Source organism: Rhinopithecus roxellana, chromosome 12 (genome assembly GCF_007565055.1).
Source record: "Rhinopithecus roxellana isolate Shanxi Qingling chromosome 12, ASM756505v1, whole genome shotgun sequence".
Lineage (NCBI taxonomy): Eukaryota > Metazoa > Chordata > Mammalia > Primates > Cercopithecidae > Rhinopithecus > Rhinopithecus roxellana.
This window is the reverse complement of record NC_044560.1, coordinates 29,552,621-29,568,143: the sequence shown is the minus strand read 5'-3', so window position 1 is coordinate 29,568,143 and position 15,523 is coordinate 29,552,621. Positions and strand designations below refer to the sequence as shown.

The window sequence follows — 15,523 nt, the reverse complement described above, 5'->3', positions numbered from 1 at the left end:
TGGGTGTCTCCTCATGAGAATGATCTGGGGAAGGGCCCTGCCCCACCTTGTCCCCTCGTCCTGGGAGCCACAGCCCTCTGGCCCTCTGTGCCCAGCCTGCCTGGCAGAGGCTCCTGACTCCAATCCCTTCTGGGCCTCCTGAGATTTCCTAGTGCCAGCTGGGGCTGCAGACCTGCCCGTGACCCAAGCCCTGGCCCCACCGCAGGTAGGGGGTGACATGGCAGGAGCAGTGCTAGGGTGAAGGAGTTCTGGGAGGGTCTCTGGGACCCTTCCAGTCCAACTCTGATTCTGTGCCACAATCTTGTTTTTAAATCAATCCAATACACAGACAGCAGATTTTATACCCTGATTCACTCCTCATAGAAGAGTCAGCATTCAACAAATATGGACTGAGCCCTATGATGCACCCCACCCTGGATCCCTTGAAAGACTCGAGATCAGTTTCGCTGCTGTGATGGTCTGAATGTCCACTACCATCACTGAGGCTGCTTGACTCCTCCGGCTGCTGCCAGGAGCTGGTGCCCAGGCCCGGCTGACCTCATCTGCTTCCCTCCTCTCAGCAGTCCCCAGGCTCAGGGGCACTAGGGGCACAGTGAGGCTCAGCCCCAGGATCTGAACCAGGTGGTTTCTGACTTCATCAAGCAGATGTGATTGAGGATGAAGTTCTGGAAGCCCCCAGGAGAACCATGAGCCCAACTGAGAAGCTGGGGTGGGCAGAGACCCCTGGTGCAGTTTCTGCTACCCATCCTGCCTCACGCCCCACCCCCAAACCCCAGAGTCTCCCCAGCTCCCTCCAGGGGCAGGACTCCCCCAGCACTTGGGCAGAACAGTCCCTTCTTGAAGCCAGACTCCAGCCCCTTCTCTCAGACGCAACTGCCCCTCCCTCACCTGCCTGCCCACCATGTCCTGCCTCTGTCCTGCAGGAGGGACGCCAGGGTCCGGGGCAATGTTCCCAGGTCTCAACCCAAGGGAGGAGAGAGCCCACCCATGGGAACAGCCAGCTCCCACCCCCTTCTAACTCCAGGCAGCCAGAATAACAGAGGGGGGCGCTCTGGGGAACACACACGTGTGAAGATGGGGACAGAGAGCCAGGCGTCCACCCTCACACAAGGGCTGGGGCCAGAGGCAAAAGGAGAAGCAGAGGCCTCGGGGGTAAGAGGAGGCTGTGGGCAGGGCCAGGGCAGAGGAAGAAAGGCAGAGGGGCGGCCCAGCACAGGGCCCGGGACCCACAGGTGTGTCCGGAGCTGGCCCCAGACACAAAGGGCCAAGGATTGGCGGGTACATCTCAGCCGGCGGGGACACACCCCGGAGTCCGAGGTCCCCGTCCCCAGGGTGCAGCTGCCCGGGTAGGGGGCTCGGCTGCCATGGGCCACATCCTTCCCCTGCGGGTCGAGGGGCCCACAGTCACGGGCACCCCTGCCCTGGCCTCCTGCGCAGGGCTGGGCGGCTGCAGGCGAGAACCCGGCACCCAGCCCCGTTCCCTCCCCGTCCTGGCCCCGTACCTGGCCTTCACCGTCGCGGGCACGACCCCCGGCCCAGGAGGGCTCCGAGTCCCGGGAGAGCAACCCCGGGCCCGGCCTGCAGGCCGCTAGGCGTCCGGAGACACCGGGTCCTGTCCCCATGGCGGCCGGAGGAAGCCGCGGTCTGCGCCGCCCGCCGGACAAAGCGCGGAGCCCCGCTTCCTGCCATTGTGCGGCCGCGCCCGCCCCCGCTGAGCGCGGGGACCCCGGGGAGGGCCGGGCCCGGAACAGCCCCCAGCCCCCCCAGGAAGGCGGACACCTCCCTCCCGCCCGGGCCCTCTCCACCCAGCCCCGGGGATCCCCGCCTGCCTGCCTGCCCGGGAACCCCCACACCCCCGCCTCCGCCCGCCCCGGCGACCCACACACCCGCGCCTCCGCCCGACCTGGGGTACCCCCGCCTCCCGCCTCTGCCCAGACCCGGGGACCCCACACCCCCACTTCCGCCCGGCCCGGGGACCCCCACATCCCCACCTCTGCCCAACCTCCAGGACCCCCACGTTCCCACCTCTGCCTGGCCTGGGGGACCCCCACCTTTGTGCCTCTGCGCGGCCCGGGGCCCCTCTCTTCTCTGACTCCCTCCTCAAGGCCAGTGCCGGGCTCAGAGGGCTCCTCAGAACTTGCTCTTTCCCCTGGGGAGCTCCTTGAATGCTGGAGGCAGGGGGCGCTGGTGACAGCCCCCACAACCGTGGAGACTGTGGAGCCCCTCCCCTGGGTGACGCGACCCCTGCCCAGCCCTGGGGCGCCCACTCTGCTGTGGTCCCCACCTCACCCTCAGTGCCAACACCAACGGTCCCTTCCAGCCAGAAGGGTACCCTCCTCCCTTCCTCCTGGAGACCCCACCCCCAACTCAGAGCCTCAGCCCAGGGGACCCCTTCTTCCTCCCAGCAAGGGAGCTCTTAGGACACAGGCACAAGAAGGGGTAGGCCAGGATGGGTGACATTCCCCTCGGGGTCCTTGGTCCGGCTCTCCATCTAGCCCCAGGGACACCTCTCTCTGCTCCAACACCAGTTTTGAGCCCCAGTCACACACCCACCCCAACGTCACAACAGGAGCTCATCTCAGTCCCTCCCATCATCCTGGAGACCCCTTCCTGAGAGCCTGAGCCCCGGGTACACCCTGCCACTCCGACTGCTCACTGCCCAGGTATGGCAGAGGCCAAGAGCCAAAGGCTGGTGGCCTCTGGAAAGTGCCGTGGGGAGTTGGGTGAGGTGGAGGCATCAGGAAACATGGCACAGCAGCCCAGGTCCCTGCGGCTCTAGGCCAGGTCCCCACCGCCAGGGGGCACTCAGCAAAGCCTGAGAGGATGCAAACCCCCGGACTTTGGTGCTGGAGTCATCACTACACAGCTGTCAAAGAGCTTTTACACTGATTCCCAGGAAGGCAGAGCAGGCACTATTATCCCCATTCATAGGGTGGGGAATAAAGTGACATAAAGAGACATAAAAGTCCACAGACAAGACTGAAACCCAGACTGTGGCTTAGGGATTCTGGAATGGCCTCCTTGGGGCACTCCTCAGAAACCATGGGGGTGAGGTGGCCGTGCTGTCTGTCATCAGCCCACTCACCCCTAATAGCTCCTCCTCCAGCTGGTTCCATAGGGAAAGAGGGTGGGAAGGGGTCAGGGTCCATAAGATGGCTTTGGGAGGGCAGCAGCAGTTTATTAGAGGCTGGGAGACTTCCAGGGCTGTCTCCGCTCCCAAAGCCCAGGTCATCCACTGTCTACACCACAGGCACAGTTGTGGGTTTTTTATTTTTTGTTTTTTTGAGACAGAATCTTGCTCTTGCCCAGGCTGGAATGCAGTGGCATGATCCCAGCTCACTACAACCTCCACCTCCCAGGTTGAAGCAATTCTCCTGCCTCAGCCTCCTGAGTAGCTGGGATTACAGGCACCTGCCACTACATCCAGCTAATTTTTGTATTTTAGTAGAGACGGGGTTTCACCATGTTGACCAGGCTGGTCACTAACTCCTGATCTCAAGCGATCCACCCCCACCCTGGCCTCCCAAAGTGCTGCAATTCAGGCATGAGCCATCGCACCCAGCCAACAGGCAGAGTTTTGAAAACTAAAACTTTCCATCTTGCTTAGAGTGAAATCCCACCATGGCCGGGCTCCTGCCTCGCTCCCAGCTGGTTCACACAGCGGTCCACCTGCCAGTCTCCCTTCTCTCCCTATAGCTCACCAAGCTCAGGGCCTTCTCCCCTGTGTTTTCTATCTGGAATTCCACATGCCCCCATCTTCAAACAGCTGGCACCAGGCCCCACCTTAAATGCTACTTCCAAGACATCCTTTTCCCTCCTCTCAAAATAAACCACCCTTACCCTCTCGCTCTCAATTCCTTTAAGTTAAATTATTTCCTTCTTAGCGTTTCTTACTACCTGTAATTCATTTCTTTGTTCACTTTCTTATTATCATTCTTCCCTACTAGACTGTCCACTCCAGAGGCCAGAGCCTTGGCTGTCTGGATCTCACTGTGTCCTCAGCACTTAGAACAGTCCTGGTGCACAGTAGGTGCGCTGGTGGGGATGAGATCAGTGAACGGATGAAGGCAGAAGGGCCCTCATGCCATAGAAGGACATGGGGACAGGAAAGGGCTCGGCCAGGATATCCCTTCCTGTGGCCGACGGTCAACAGAGCCTTCCCCACTGCCAGACCAAAGGTCTCTTCCTCCTCCTATGACCTTGGGCCTACTGGCCCTGGACAGGTGAGTTCCTACTTCAAATTGAGTGGTCTTGCCCCAGACCTCCACCCTTGTGCTGTCCCATAGGCAGATAACTGCATTTCACTGAGCGTTCCCACGCGCCACCCCTGTCCTGGGAGTTCTGGGCAGTGAATCCCATTCACTCTTCTCAAAGACTCTTAGGAGGAGATACTGCTACGATCCCCATTTAACAGATAGAGAAACTAAGGCCTGTGTCAACTGACTTGCCCCAAAGTCTCCAGCTGCTGCTACATAGGGAAATGGATGCCTCAGGCACAGGGCAGGGGTGGGGCCTGAAGACTGCTGAATGCTGGTTTGGGCTACAGGGCCTTGGAGACTGCCTTCCTGAAGACACAGCAGATCCCAAAGCCAGCTTGCGCGGAGCCCACCAGTGTGGGGTTGCATCAAGTGGAGACCGCCAGGGCTGGGTCAGGGCGGATCACCAGAGGTCACCTGAGTGCCTGGGCCCTGGCCATCCCTGAGTGAGGCTGCTGCCTGGGTACTCGGCGAGGGTGGGGGACTGCTCCTTAGGGGCAAGAGTGCAGAGCAGAAAGGAGCACCCAGCCCCTATACCAGGGCAGGGGGGTGGGCCTGGCCAGGCTCCTGCATTCCCACCTCCTCACCACAGCAAGGAGCTGAAACTCAGGGGCAGGCCCAAGAAGTCCTGGCCCCCAACTCTCTGAGGAGGGAGCCCCTCCCCAGCCCAGCCCCAGCTCCAGGCTTGTGAGTCAGGGCCGGCTTGTTGAAACTGATACCCAGAAACCAGATGCGGAGGCTGATGAATAATGGAGTCTCCAAGGCAGGACCCCCCCCCCCCACCCGGCTGTTCTCCCTCAGTACCACCTCCCCCAGCCCCAGAAGAGCAGATGGGAAACCAGGGATCCCCCGGGCATCCCTGCCCCACAGCAAGTTGGGGCCCCAGCCTGGCCTGAGTGGGAGAGGGACCTCCCTGTCCAGGAAAGGACGCAGGTCTGGGGCCAGCTCCAGGCTCTGCCGACAGCAGACGGGCCTGGAACCAGGAGTCTGAGCTCTCTGGCTGGAGGGATATCCTTGCCAGGAGTTCCCACCAGGGCTCAACTCCCCTGGGAGCCTGCTAGTCCCAAGGCCCCACCCAACACCTTGGAAATCCAGGGGTGGAGACTGCATGCATGGGCAGGCCAGCCAGGGCGGGGTGGCCTTGCCAGGCGGCGGCTCTCTACACTCCATCCGGCCCACTCACCCTCCTTTCCTCTAGGCCCAGGCCTCACCCATCACCCCTTGGGTTCTGAGACTCACCTGGAGTCAGAGCCTGACCTAAGGCCCTGCCTGTGCTGGGCAGATGGCAGGGACACAGAAAGCCTCTCCCTAGGCTATGCCCGCCACACAGGCCCTGGAAGCCAGGAAGGCCCTTCCTCCCCAGGGAGTAGTCCTGGCTGGGATGCCCAAGGCTGGGACCCAGTGCTAGAGAGAGAGGGAGGGGCTGCAGTCTGTGAACATCCCCTCCCGCCCAGCCCCTGCAGTTCCCAGCCCCAGACCGCAGCGTGTGTCTTCAGAGCACCTGGACTTGGCAACCCCTTCCCCAGTGCCACTTAGAAGGCTCCTTGGTAGGGAGCGGGAGAAAGAGGGCACCTGCCTGGGCCTCAGAAGACCTGGTCTGGGGCCTACGTACCCCCGCCCTTCCCCCACCGGGCCTCAATCTCCCCACCTATGCTAAGAAGGCATTGGCTATTCTCTAGAATTCAGTATCTGGGGATGGCTGCCAGGTCCTACCCTGTGTCTGGACCCTGGCTAAGGGGCAGTAGAATGGTAAAATACCCCCGAGCTCCCTCAACTTGAAGAGTTACTGAGGAATCTGTAGGGGACCCCTTGGCCTCCATTTCCCAGACTTCCATCAAGGCAGACCAGGGCCTCCCCGGATTCACGGGTCCCCCGCATCCCCACCCCTGAGTGGGTGCCTGGGTCTGCTCAGACTGCCCGAGGCGCAGCCTCTGGCGCCCCCTGCCGGCCTCCAGTGGGCTTTTCCGCCTGGGACCGACTCCGGGACTGGCCAAATGGGGAGGGTCGGCCGAGCCTCCCAGCCATGCCGCGCGCCCAGGCCCCTCCAGGATCTCCCTAACCCGCCAATACCCCCCATAGCGGGGCCAGGGTCCCATAGACTCCTCACGGCCATATCTCCGAGCCGACCCGCCCTAGAGACACTGTGATGGGGGCGGGCGCTTGAACCCATTCCACCCTCATGTAAATAGAGATACAGCGGGCGAGGACCCTGTACCCCAGAGGCCTGGCACTATGTGGGACTCTCGACTCCGGGTTCTGTCCATCGGTTTAGGGGGGTCCTGGCGCCCAGTCCCACCCCCCGTCCGGAGCGCAGCTCCCACTTCCCCGCGACTTACCTAGGGACAGGACCAGGGTCTCCTCCCCGGTGTCTGAGGCTCGGGCCGAGACTGCCAAAGCCTCATGGGGCGCGCGGGGAGAGGGGGACCGGAGCCGCGGGAAGAGCTCAGTCGACTCCGCGCCAACTGGGGCGCGGAACGTAGAGGAATTACGGTAGCCGCGCGGGCGCTACCACCTGGATGGGCCGGGATGTACCAACGGCGCCGTCTGGCTGGGACCGGAGAGAGGAGGGGTCCCAGGAAGGGCCCCGCGCCGGACCCAGGGAGGTGGCTGGAAGCCGGGCCGTGGCTTGGGGTAATCCAGGATCTGGGCTCAGGGGAGGGGGTGGGGGGCGTCACTGTCCCCGAGGGGCCAGCCCTTTTCAGATCTCCAAAAAGTTCAAAGTCCCTGGTCATTAACTTGGGCTTGAAGACGGGAGCTCGCCCATCCCGGAAGGGAGCTGGGGGGGACCAGGGCCCGCGACAGGAAGCCTCCCCGCGACAGAAAAGCCCTGGGAGACGAGGCAAAGGGACCCGCAGGCCTAGCTCGTCCCGGAATCGCCCCAGCCAGGCTTGCTTCCGCTCCATTGTAAAAAGCTGGATTCTGATCTGTGGCCTCCGCAGCGCCCCAGAACCAGCCCGCTTTTCTCTGGGTCCCCTCTTTTTTTTTCTGACCCAGGTGGCATGGCCGGAAAAGGGTGCCGTTCTAACATTTAGTGGTTCTCAGTTCCCGTCTCCCAGCAGCGGGAGTTTAGAATAACTCTGGTCTCCGGACTGGGAAGGGTGTGGATACAGGGGGCCCACTGGAGGAGGCGGGGTTCAGGTCCACCAGCATTTTCCGCACTTTCAAGCCTTCTACACTGCCTTCCCCCGACCCCTTCCCAGGCCAAAACCTCCACCCAACCCTTGGGGCTGGGCCTATACTAGGGCAGCTCCAAGCCAGGGCCAGGGATCCCCACGTCTTCACCTGCTCCCCCAAAACTACTTAGCCAAAACCCATTGTTTCTCTGGGCCCTGCCCCTTTCTTCAGCTGCAGACAGCCCTACCCCCTCTCTCCGGTGACCAGTCACCTCCAGAAACGGCCCAAACCTGGCCATTGCCTGGGGCATCCTGGTCTGCCGCTGCTCAACCCCAAAGCATTGCCCAGGAGAATAGGCGATTGCCTCTTCCATTATTCATATCCTGCCCGTCCCTTCTCCATGGGGGCCTCAGGTCCACCCTTTCCTCTCCCTGGTCTTCATCTCACCAACCCTCCCTCCACACACGCATACCCTGACTCATCCCTGCCACCTCACAGGCCATTGTTAAGCTGCAAGGGAACTCTGAAGTCCTCCCATCCAACCGCCGCTCCACACTGCAATCTCCTCTACGCTTCCCTTTCTGTCTCTTCTTGAATATGTCTAGTGATGGGGTGCTCACTACCTCTATTTCAGGGATAGCTCCAGCTGCTGGAAACTCTTTCCTGTAGTGTGCTGAACCCCACCTCCCTGTCAAGGCCCTCGGGAGCTGTGCAGAAAAATTCACCTCCCTTTCCTCTTGAGAGTTCTGAGGAAATGGGAGGCTCTGACAGGCAGGCCTGGTTTGAGTCCTGGTCTTGCCTTGCTTGGCAAGTCATTTTACCTTGCCACTCTGCAGGGCCCTCTCTAGGAAATGGAGATGGGGTAGGCCCCACTGCAACGGGGGAAACAGCCAGATGAGGTTCCTGAGCCAGGCACTAAGGCAGGGCCTGGCACACAGTACATGCTGGATCAATAGTGGCTGCTGGAATCACTACCTCCTCCATGATGAACACCCTCACATGTGGTGCCCCAGTGTCCCCTGCAGCCCAGGGCCACAAGTGTCCTCCTCAATACCCCCTTGTGACCTGGAGCACCCTGACTAGACCTCGAGCAGTGCCCAGTGGAGCCCAGCAGGAAGCTGGGAAGTCCACACACTGTCCCGTGGCCACCTCGCAGGAGGGCAGGGGGAACCCACAATATCATCAGTCTGCCTCTATCTCCCCGCCTTTCTCCATCTCCCCACACTCACAGCTCCACCTGCCTCGATCTCCCCGCCTTTCTCCATCTCCCCACACTCACAGCTCCACCTGCCTCGATCTCCCCGCCTTTCTCCATCTCCCCACACTCACAGCTCCACCTGCCTCGATCTCCCCGCCTTTCTCCATCTCCCCACACTCACAGCTCCACCTGCCTCGATCTCCCCGCCTTTCTCCATCTCCCCACACTCACAGCTCCACCTGCCTCGATCTCCCCGCCTTTCTCCATCTCCCCACACTCACAGCTCCAATTGTGTGCAAGAAGCTGCAGCTGGGATGGAGCCTGGGGAGGTCTCAGATCCCAGGGCGGGTACGGAGGGCACACCCAAAGTCTAGAGGTGACTTTGTTACCCCCTCTCCCAGGACAGCTTGCATGCCTACGCTGTGCTAGGCTCTATGCTTAGCATGTTATATATGGGCCTCTTTTTTTTTTTTTTTTTTGAGACGGAGTCTCGCTCTGTCGCCCGGGCTGGAGTGCAGTGGCCAGATCTCGGCTCACTGCAAGCTCCGCCTCCCGGGTTTACACCATTCTCCTGCCTCAGCCTCCCGAGTAGCTGGGACTACAGGCGCCCGCCACCTCGCCCGGCTAGTTTTTTGTATTTTTTTTTTTAGTAGAGACGGGGTTTCACCGTGTTAGCCAGGATGGTCTCGATCTCCTGACCTCGTGATCCACCCGTCTCGGCCTCCCAAAGTGCTAGGATTACAGGCTTGAGCCACCGCGCCCGGCCTATATGGGCCTCTTTTAATCCTCGCTGCAGGATTATTTTCCAGATGAGGAACCTGGGGTTCAGAGAAATGTAGTGACTTCCCCAGGGTCTCACAGCTGGAAAAAAGTAGATTTGATCCTGGAGCTCAGAGATGTGGACTGCTCTACATATCTTCATCTTGGGGAGGGGCGGTTTCTCTCCTGGGGTCTCCATGATACACAGTCCAGACCCCTCACCTGGACATGCAGGTGCTCCCAGTGCCACCTGCCTCCCCCTCCTCCCGTCCCCTTCTCGCTGTGACCCCTGGCCTCGCTTGCCCCTTATAGCCCCCAGTGTCCCTCCCCTGCTCACTCAGCTTTCCTCCATCTCAGTACCTCTTTAATCCTCAGGACTCCAGCTGCCTCCTTCAGGAAGCCCATCCTGGTTAGCCCTCCTCCCAGTGGGAACTCCAGGGACAGGAGGTAGGGAACAGATGGCAAATTCATCTCAGAAGCTCCAGCACCCAGGAGTGCCTCAAATAAAACATCAAGGGTGGGCCCAGAAGCTGAAGGGTCCAACCCTGCCTGAAATTGATCCTTTGCCAGGGCAGCCTTGGGGGAAGTTTGGCCAGCCAGGGTCACTTCCCTTCCTTCCTCCCAGCACAGCTAGAATGTCATCTCTAGGAGGGCATCCCCTTTGTTCCCTGGAGATCTCCTGGGCCTAGAACTGGGCCTGGCACTGACAGATGCTCAAAGCTGGTCTGGTAAATGAATAAATGAAGTCATCTCCTTCAAAATGCTAGTCACATCCTGGAGAATAAGAATGGGGCTCTTACCCTGTCTCTACTAAAAATACAAAAAAATTAGCAGGGCACGGTGGCAGGCGCCTGTAGTCCCAGCAACTCGGGAGGCTGAGGCAGGAGAATGGCGTGAACCCGGGAGGCGGAGCTTGCAGTGAGCCGAGATCGCGTCACTGCACTCCAGCCTGGGCAACTGAGCAAGACTCTGTCTCAAAAAAAAAAAAAAGCGGCTCACGCAGGCCAGGCTCCGATGATCATGCTGTGTGATGTGGGCAAGTTCCTCTACCTCTCTGGGCCTCAGTTTCCTTACAAGTCTTGTGGTCATAAGAATAATGTTCTTGGCCGGCGAGGTGGCTTACGCCTGTAATCCCAGCACTTTGGGAGGCTGAGGTGAGCGGATCACGAGGTCAGGAGATCGAGACCATGCTGGCTAACATGGTGAAACCCTGTCTCTACTAAAAATACAAAAAATTAGACCGGGCACAGTGGTTCACACCTGTAATGCCAGCACTTTGGGAGGCCAAGGCGGGTGGATCACAAGATTTTGGATCACAAGGTCAGGAGATAGAGACCACGGTGAAACCCCGTCTCTACTAAAAATACAAAAAAAATTAGCCGGGCGCGGTGGCGGGCGCCTGTAGTTCCAGCTACTCAGGAGGCTGAGGCAGGAGAATGGCGTGAACCTGGGAGGCGGAGGTTGCAGTGAGCCGAGATTGCACCACTGCATTCCAGCCTGGGCGACAGAGCGAGACTCCACCTCAAAAAAAAAAAAAAAAAAAAAAGGCCGGGCATGGTGGCTCAAGCCTGTAATCCCAGCACTTTGGGAGGCCAAGACGGGCGGATCACGAGGTCAGGAGATCGAGACCATCCTGGCTAACACGGTGAAACCCCATCCCTACTAAAAAATACAAAAAAAAACACAAAAAACTAGCCAGGCGAGGTGGTGGGTGCTTGTAGTCCCAGCTACTAGGGAGGCTGAGGCAGGAGAATGGCGTAAACCCGGGAGGCGGAGCTTGCAGTGAGCCGAGATCCGGCCACTGCACTCCAGCCTGGGCGACAGAGCGAGATTCTGTCTCAAAAAAAAAAAAAAATTAGCAGGGTGTGGTGGCAGGCGCCTGTAGTCCCAGCTACTCAAGAGGCTGAGGCAGGAGAATGGCGTGAACCCGGGAGGCGGAGCTTGCAGTGAGCTGAGATCAAGACACTGCACTCCAGCCTGAGTGACAGAGCGATACTCTGTCTCAAAAAAAAAAGAATAATGCTCTTCTGAGGGTCTCAAGAGGCTTCACTGAGACAAGCAGAAAGGCCTAACACCCCGTCTGGCATGTAAACATGTTCGGTCAGCAATAATTGTTATTATTACTATTGGGTGTTTTTGGACACAAGAGTCTGTGTCTGTTGCCCAGGCTGGAGTGCAGTGGGCGTGATCTCAGCTCACTGGAAACTCCGCCTCCAGGGTTCAAGCAATTCTCTTGCCTCAGCCTCCTGAGTAGCTGGGATTACAGGCATGTGCCACCATGTCCAGCTGATTATTTTTTATGTTTTTGGTAAAGATGGGGTTTCACCATGTTGGGCAGACTAGTCTCGAACTCCTGACCTCAAGTGATTCGCCCACCTCAGCCTCCCAAAGTGCTGAGATTACAGGTGTGAGCCACTGTGCCCGGCCTGTTATTATTTTTGAGACAGGGTCTCGCTCTGTTGCCCAGGCTGGAGTGCAGTGGCACAATCACGGCTCACTGCAGCCTTGATGTCCCAGGCTCAAATGATCCTCCCACCTCACCCTCCCCGGTAGCTGGAACTACAGGTGTCCACCACCACACCTGACTAATTTTTGTTGTTGTTGTTTTGTTTTAGACAGAGTCTTGCTCTTGTTGCCCAGGCTGGAGTGCAATGGCACGATCTCAGTTCAGTGCAACCTCTGCCTCCCAGGTTCAGGCAATTCTCCTGCCTCAGCCTCCCGAGTAGCTGGGATTACAGGTGCCCACCACCACGCCCGGCTAATTTTTGTGTTTATAGTAAAGATGGGTTTCGCCATGTTGGCCAGGCTGGTCTTGAACTTTCCGAGCTCAGGCAATCCACCCGCCTTGGCCACCCAAAGTGCTGCGATTACAGGTGTGAGCGACCGTGCTAGGCCTTTTTTAAAATTTTAGTAGAGAGAGGTCTCCCTGTGTTGCCCAGGTTGGCCTCAAACTCCTGGACTAAAGCAATACTCCTGCCTCAGCCTCCCACAGTGCTGGGATTGCAGGTACGAGCAACCACGCCCAGCCAGTAGTGGTTATTATTATCATCATCGACAATGTTATTCTTTGTTCCTCTTACCAAATCTGAGTGCCCCTCACCTCCTCTCCACCACTGCCTCTCCCTTCCTGGACTGCCCTTGCCTCTCTTCTGTCTATCCATGTTTTCACATCCATTAAATGCCCCCTCCTCCAGGATGCCCTCCCTGACTGGCCCTCTCTGCCTCTGATAATTCAGGCATTTCTGCCCCTACAGTGAGTCTGTGCCATTTGTCCCAAAGGGGGTCCCAGTGGTGACAGGGCCCAGACTCTCCCCGTGCAGGCTGGATGACCCTCATCAGCTGATGCCAATGTTAGCTGTGCCGAGTTCCAGGCAGGCCAGGGCTGGAGGTGAGGTTTGGAGGCTGCAGAGGGACCACACCCACTCTGAGACCAGCTCTCTTCTCCCACGCCTCACCTCTGTGCAGGCTGGGCCCTACCACCCCTGCCCCTGCCTGAGCAGCTTGAGGGCCCACCCTGGGAGCAGCTGCCCAGAGGAGGGGCTAGGACAATGTGCCTTGTTGCCCTAGCCGCCCCTTCAGGTCAGGCAAAAGCCTCGGGGCTCTGCAGGCCTGTGGCAGGAGGTATATTGGGGGGAGCTGAGGCCAATTTGTTGCCAGGAGCCCCCATCTGGGAAAGAGGCAACCAGCCAACACCAGAGTCCAATGCCAGGCACCATCCGTGCCAGCAGATTGTATCTGACATCACACCGCCCCTCTGCCTGGTGACCACGGCAACTGGAGGCCGCCCCCTCCTCGCCCCGCCCCACAGCAGTTCTCCATGTTTCCTCACCACGGTCCTCCTGTGCAGAATGAGTGTGTGTGTGTCTGGGTGGAGGTGCGGGAGGGGAGCAGGGGCTGGGAGGTGGCATTTTACATTTCTTGCAGCTGGCAGTGCTGAGACACATGATGGAAGAGAACAGGGGCCCTGGTATGACACAGACCTGGGTACTGGGTTCAAATGCCAGCTCTCACACTTCCTAGCAGTCTGTCCCTGAGTGAGCCACTTCACCTCTCTGAGCCTCAGTTTCCCCATCTGTAAGTGGGAATAAGGACAGGACCATCTCAGAAGGCCAGAGGGAGGAGTCAGTGAGTCCTGGTGCCTGGGCCAGATGCTAAGTTGCGCAGTTATTACTATTGTCATGTAAATGCCTGCTGGGAGGGACAAAACCTGGCTCCAAACCCCGGCTCCATCTCTCATGAGCTGTGGGGCCTTGGCCAAGTCACTGGACCTCTCTGAACCTTGGTATCTTCATCTGGAAAACAGGGTGACGATGCCTTCCCTGCAGAGCTGCGGCAAGCAGTGCATATGGCACAGAAAGCGGGTGGCACCAAGCCCAGCACGTCACAGGCAGAAGCGCCCAGCCAGTACTGTTATCTTTCTTCCTGCCCCTTTTCTCCCTGATTTATATTTCATCCCATTCCCAGCTCCCGAGCCCTGGCACTCCAGGATCATCTAGCCCCTTCCTCCTTTTGTCATCCCCAGGGCCATGGTCACACTCACCAAGTCCCAAAGCATCTCAGACCCATGCCCAGGACTGAAGAGTAGCTGAGTGCAACAGGAAGGGTGCCAGCTGGGCACTGGACCAGCACTGTGGGAGACCACTTCCCCTGGCTAAGCCTCAGCTTCCTCATCCGTGGCATAGGGCTACAGCTCCTGTCACCTCCAAATGGCTGCTAGGACCACAGTGCAGCAAAGGGCTTTGAAGTACCCCACCCCCCTGCTCTTGTAGAAGTCCCCCGACTCCACTGTTCCTGAGCCAGGGACAGGCCCTCTGCCTCCTAAACCAGACACACTGTAGCCCCACCTACACTCGAACCCAGCCCAGCCAGCTGCAACTGTGCCAGGGCTCTGTGGATAGCTGGTGCTGGAATAGAGAGGACAGTTAGAGCCCTGGCCCCTCTACCCCCAAGCGTCCCCAGGCTCTCCAGTCTCCCTACCTTGGCTGCCCGCCCCTTGTCCATGCAGGCGGGGTTCTGACAGCGCAGTCCCTTCTTTTCCGCGGGGCTCTGGTCGTCTGCAGGGGAGGAGCAGAGGGCATCAGTCGGCGGGGCGCCAGGCTCCCCAGGCCCCAGTGGCCTCCCGACCAGAAGAGGGGTGGGGCGATCTCCTCAGTCCTCCCTTCAAAGGAGGTCAGCGTCCCTTTCTCTTTTAAATGCCAACTTATCTGCATGGGAATCTGTTTGCAGAGCCCTTTTCTCCTGCAGTCCCCAGGGAAATTATCCAGATTCCACGGGGAGAAAACATTTTTGGAAATACGCTGCTCTCTCCCTCTGTCCCTCTAGTCTGGGGGACAAGTGGGGGAGTGCTCAGTGACCTTTTGGGGCCCCAGACTTCCCAGGGGGTCCCGGCAGGGCTGCTGGGGGGAAGGGGCTCCAGGGTCCCAGATCCCTGCGAACTCTAGGCCCTGCATCGCTCCCTTTAGAGACAGAGGAGCCCCCGAAGGTCTGGGCTACCCCCGTTCCTCGAGACTCATCTTTGACCCTGAATTTGGCCCCCTCCAAGCTGCCTCTCTTCCTGGCGGCTGGAGTGCACCGCGGTGGGGGCAGAGCGGCCCAGCCAGAGAGAGGCGAGGGGAGGGAGGAGAAGTGGGGTGCTGCCGAGGCAGGCCCCGACTTGGGGGCCGAGTTTGGGTCCGAGCGGCCCGAAGCCCAGTCGGCGCCCACCCCCTTGCCTGAAGTGGGCCCTCCCCGGAGGAGGTTAGGAGCCGACCCGGCCCCCAGCCTCCCGCCCCGCGCCCCCTGAGGCCCCTGCCCGCACTCACCCATGGAGCAGGCCCCGGGCCGCGCGGGGGGCGGGCGGCGGGCGGGGGCGCCGGGGACGGGGAGGCCGCAGAGCCGCCGCCGCCGGACCCTCGCACGGGAGGCGGGCGGGGCAGGTGGGCGGGGAGGAACCGCGGAGGCCCCGCCTCGGGGGGCGGGGGACGGGAGAGCTGCCGGGCCTCGGCGCCGACGGTGTCACCCCTCCCTCCTCGGCTCCCCAGCCCCTGCGCGCTGCGGTCCGGAGGCTGCCTCCACCTCCCGCAGGGCGGCTCAGGAAGCGCGCACGGCTCTGGCCTGGAGGGTGCCATCCACGCGGAGGGTGCCTGTCCACAGGAATGCAGGTCCGGACCCCCGGAGAGCCCCCACCCCAGCCCAGAATCGCTGTCTCCGAGGTCAG

At 60.0% G+C, this 15,523-nt stretch overlaps 1 protein-coding gene across 5 annotated transcripts in view; it reads right to left on the bottom strand.

The window, feature by feature from the left end:
* PLEKHG5 (pleckstrin homology and RhoGEF domain containing G5) overlaps positions 1 to 15,227 on the bottom strand; it is a 32,431-nt gene extending 17,204 nt beyond the window's left edge. For 2 of the 5 annotated variants that reach the window (XM_030943006.1, XM_030943010.1), the window contains exons 1-2: positions 15,129 to 15,227; positions 14,305 to 14,381 (exon numbers count right to left, since the gene is read on the bottom strand). In XM_030943006.1, the coding sequence (XP_030798866.1) occupies positions 14,305 to 14,381; positions 15,129 to 15,132 (81 nt within the window). In that variant the 5' untranslated portion in view covers positions 15,133 to 15,227. Of the gene's footprint in view, positions 1 to 1,502; positions 1,662 to 6,592; positions 6,782 to 14,304; positions 14,382 to 15,128 lie in introns of those variants that run through there. The other 3 variants (XM_030943004.1, XM_030943005.1, XM_030943007.1) reach the window with 2 other exon arrangements.
* Between the last annotated feature and the right edge of the window lie 296 nt (positions 15,228 to 15,523).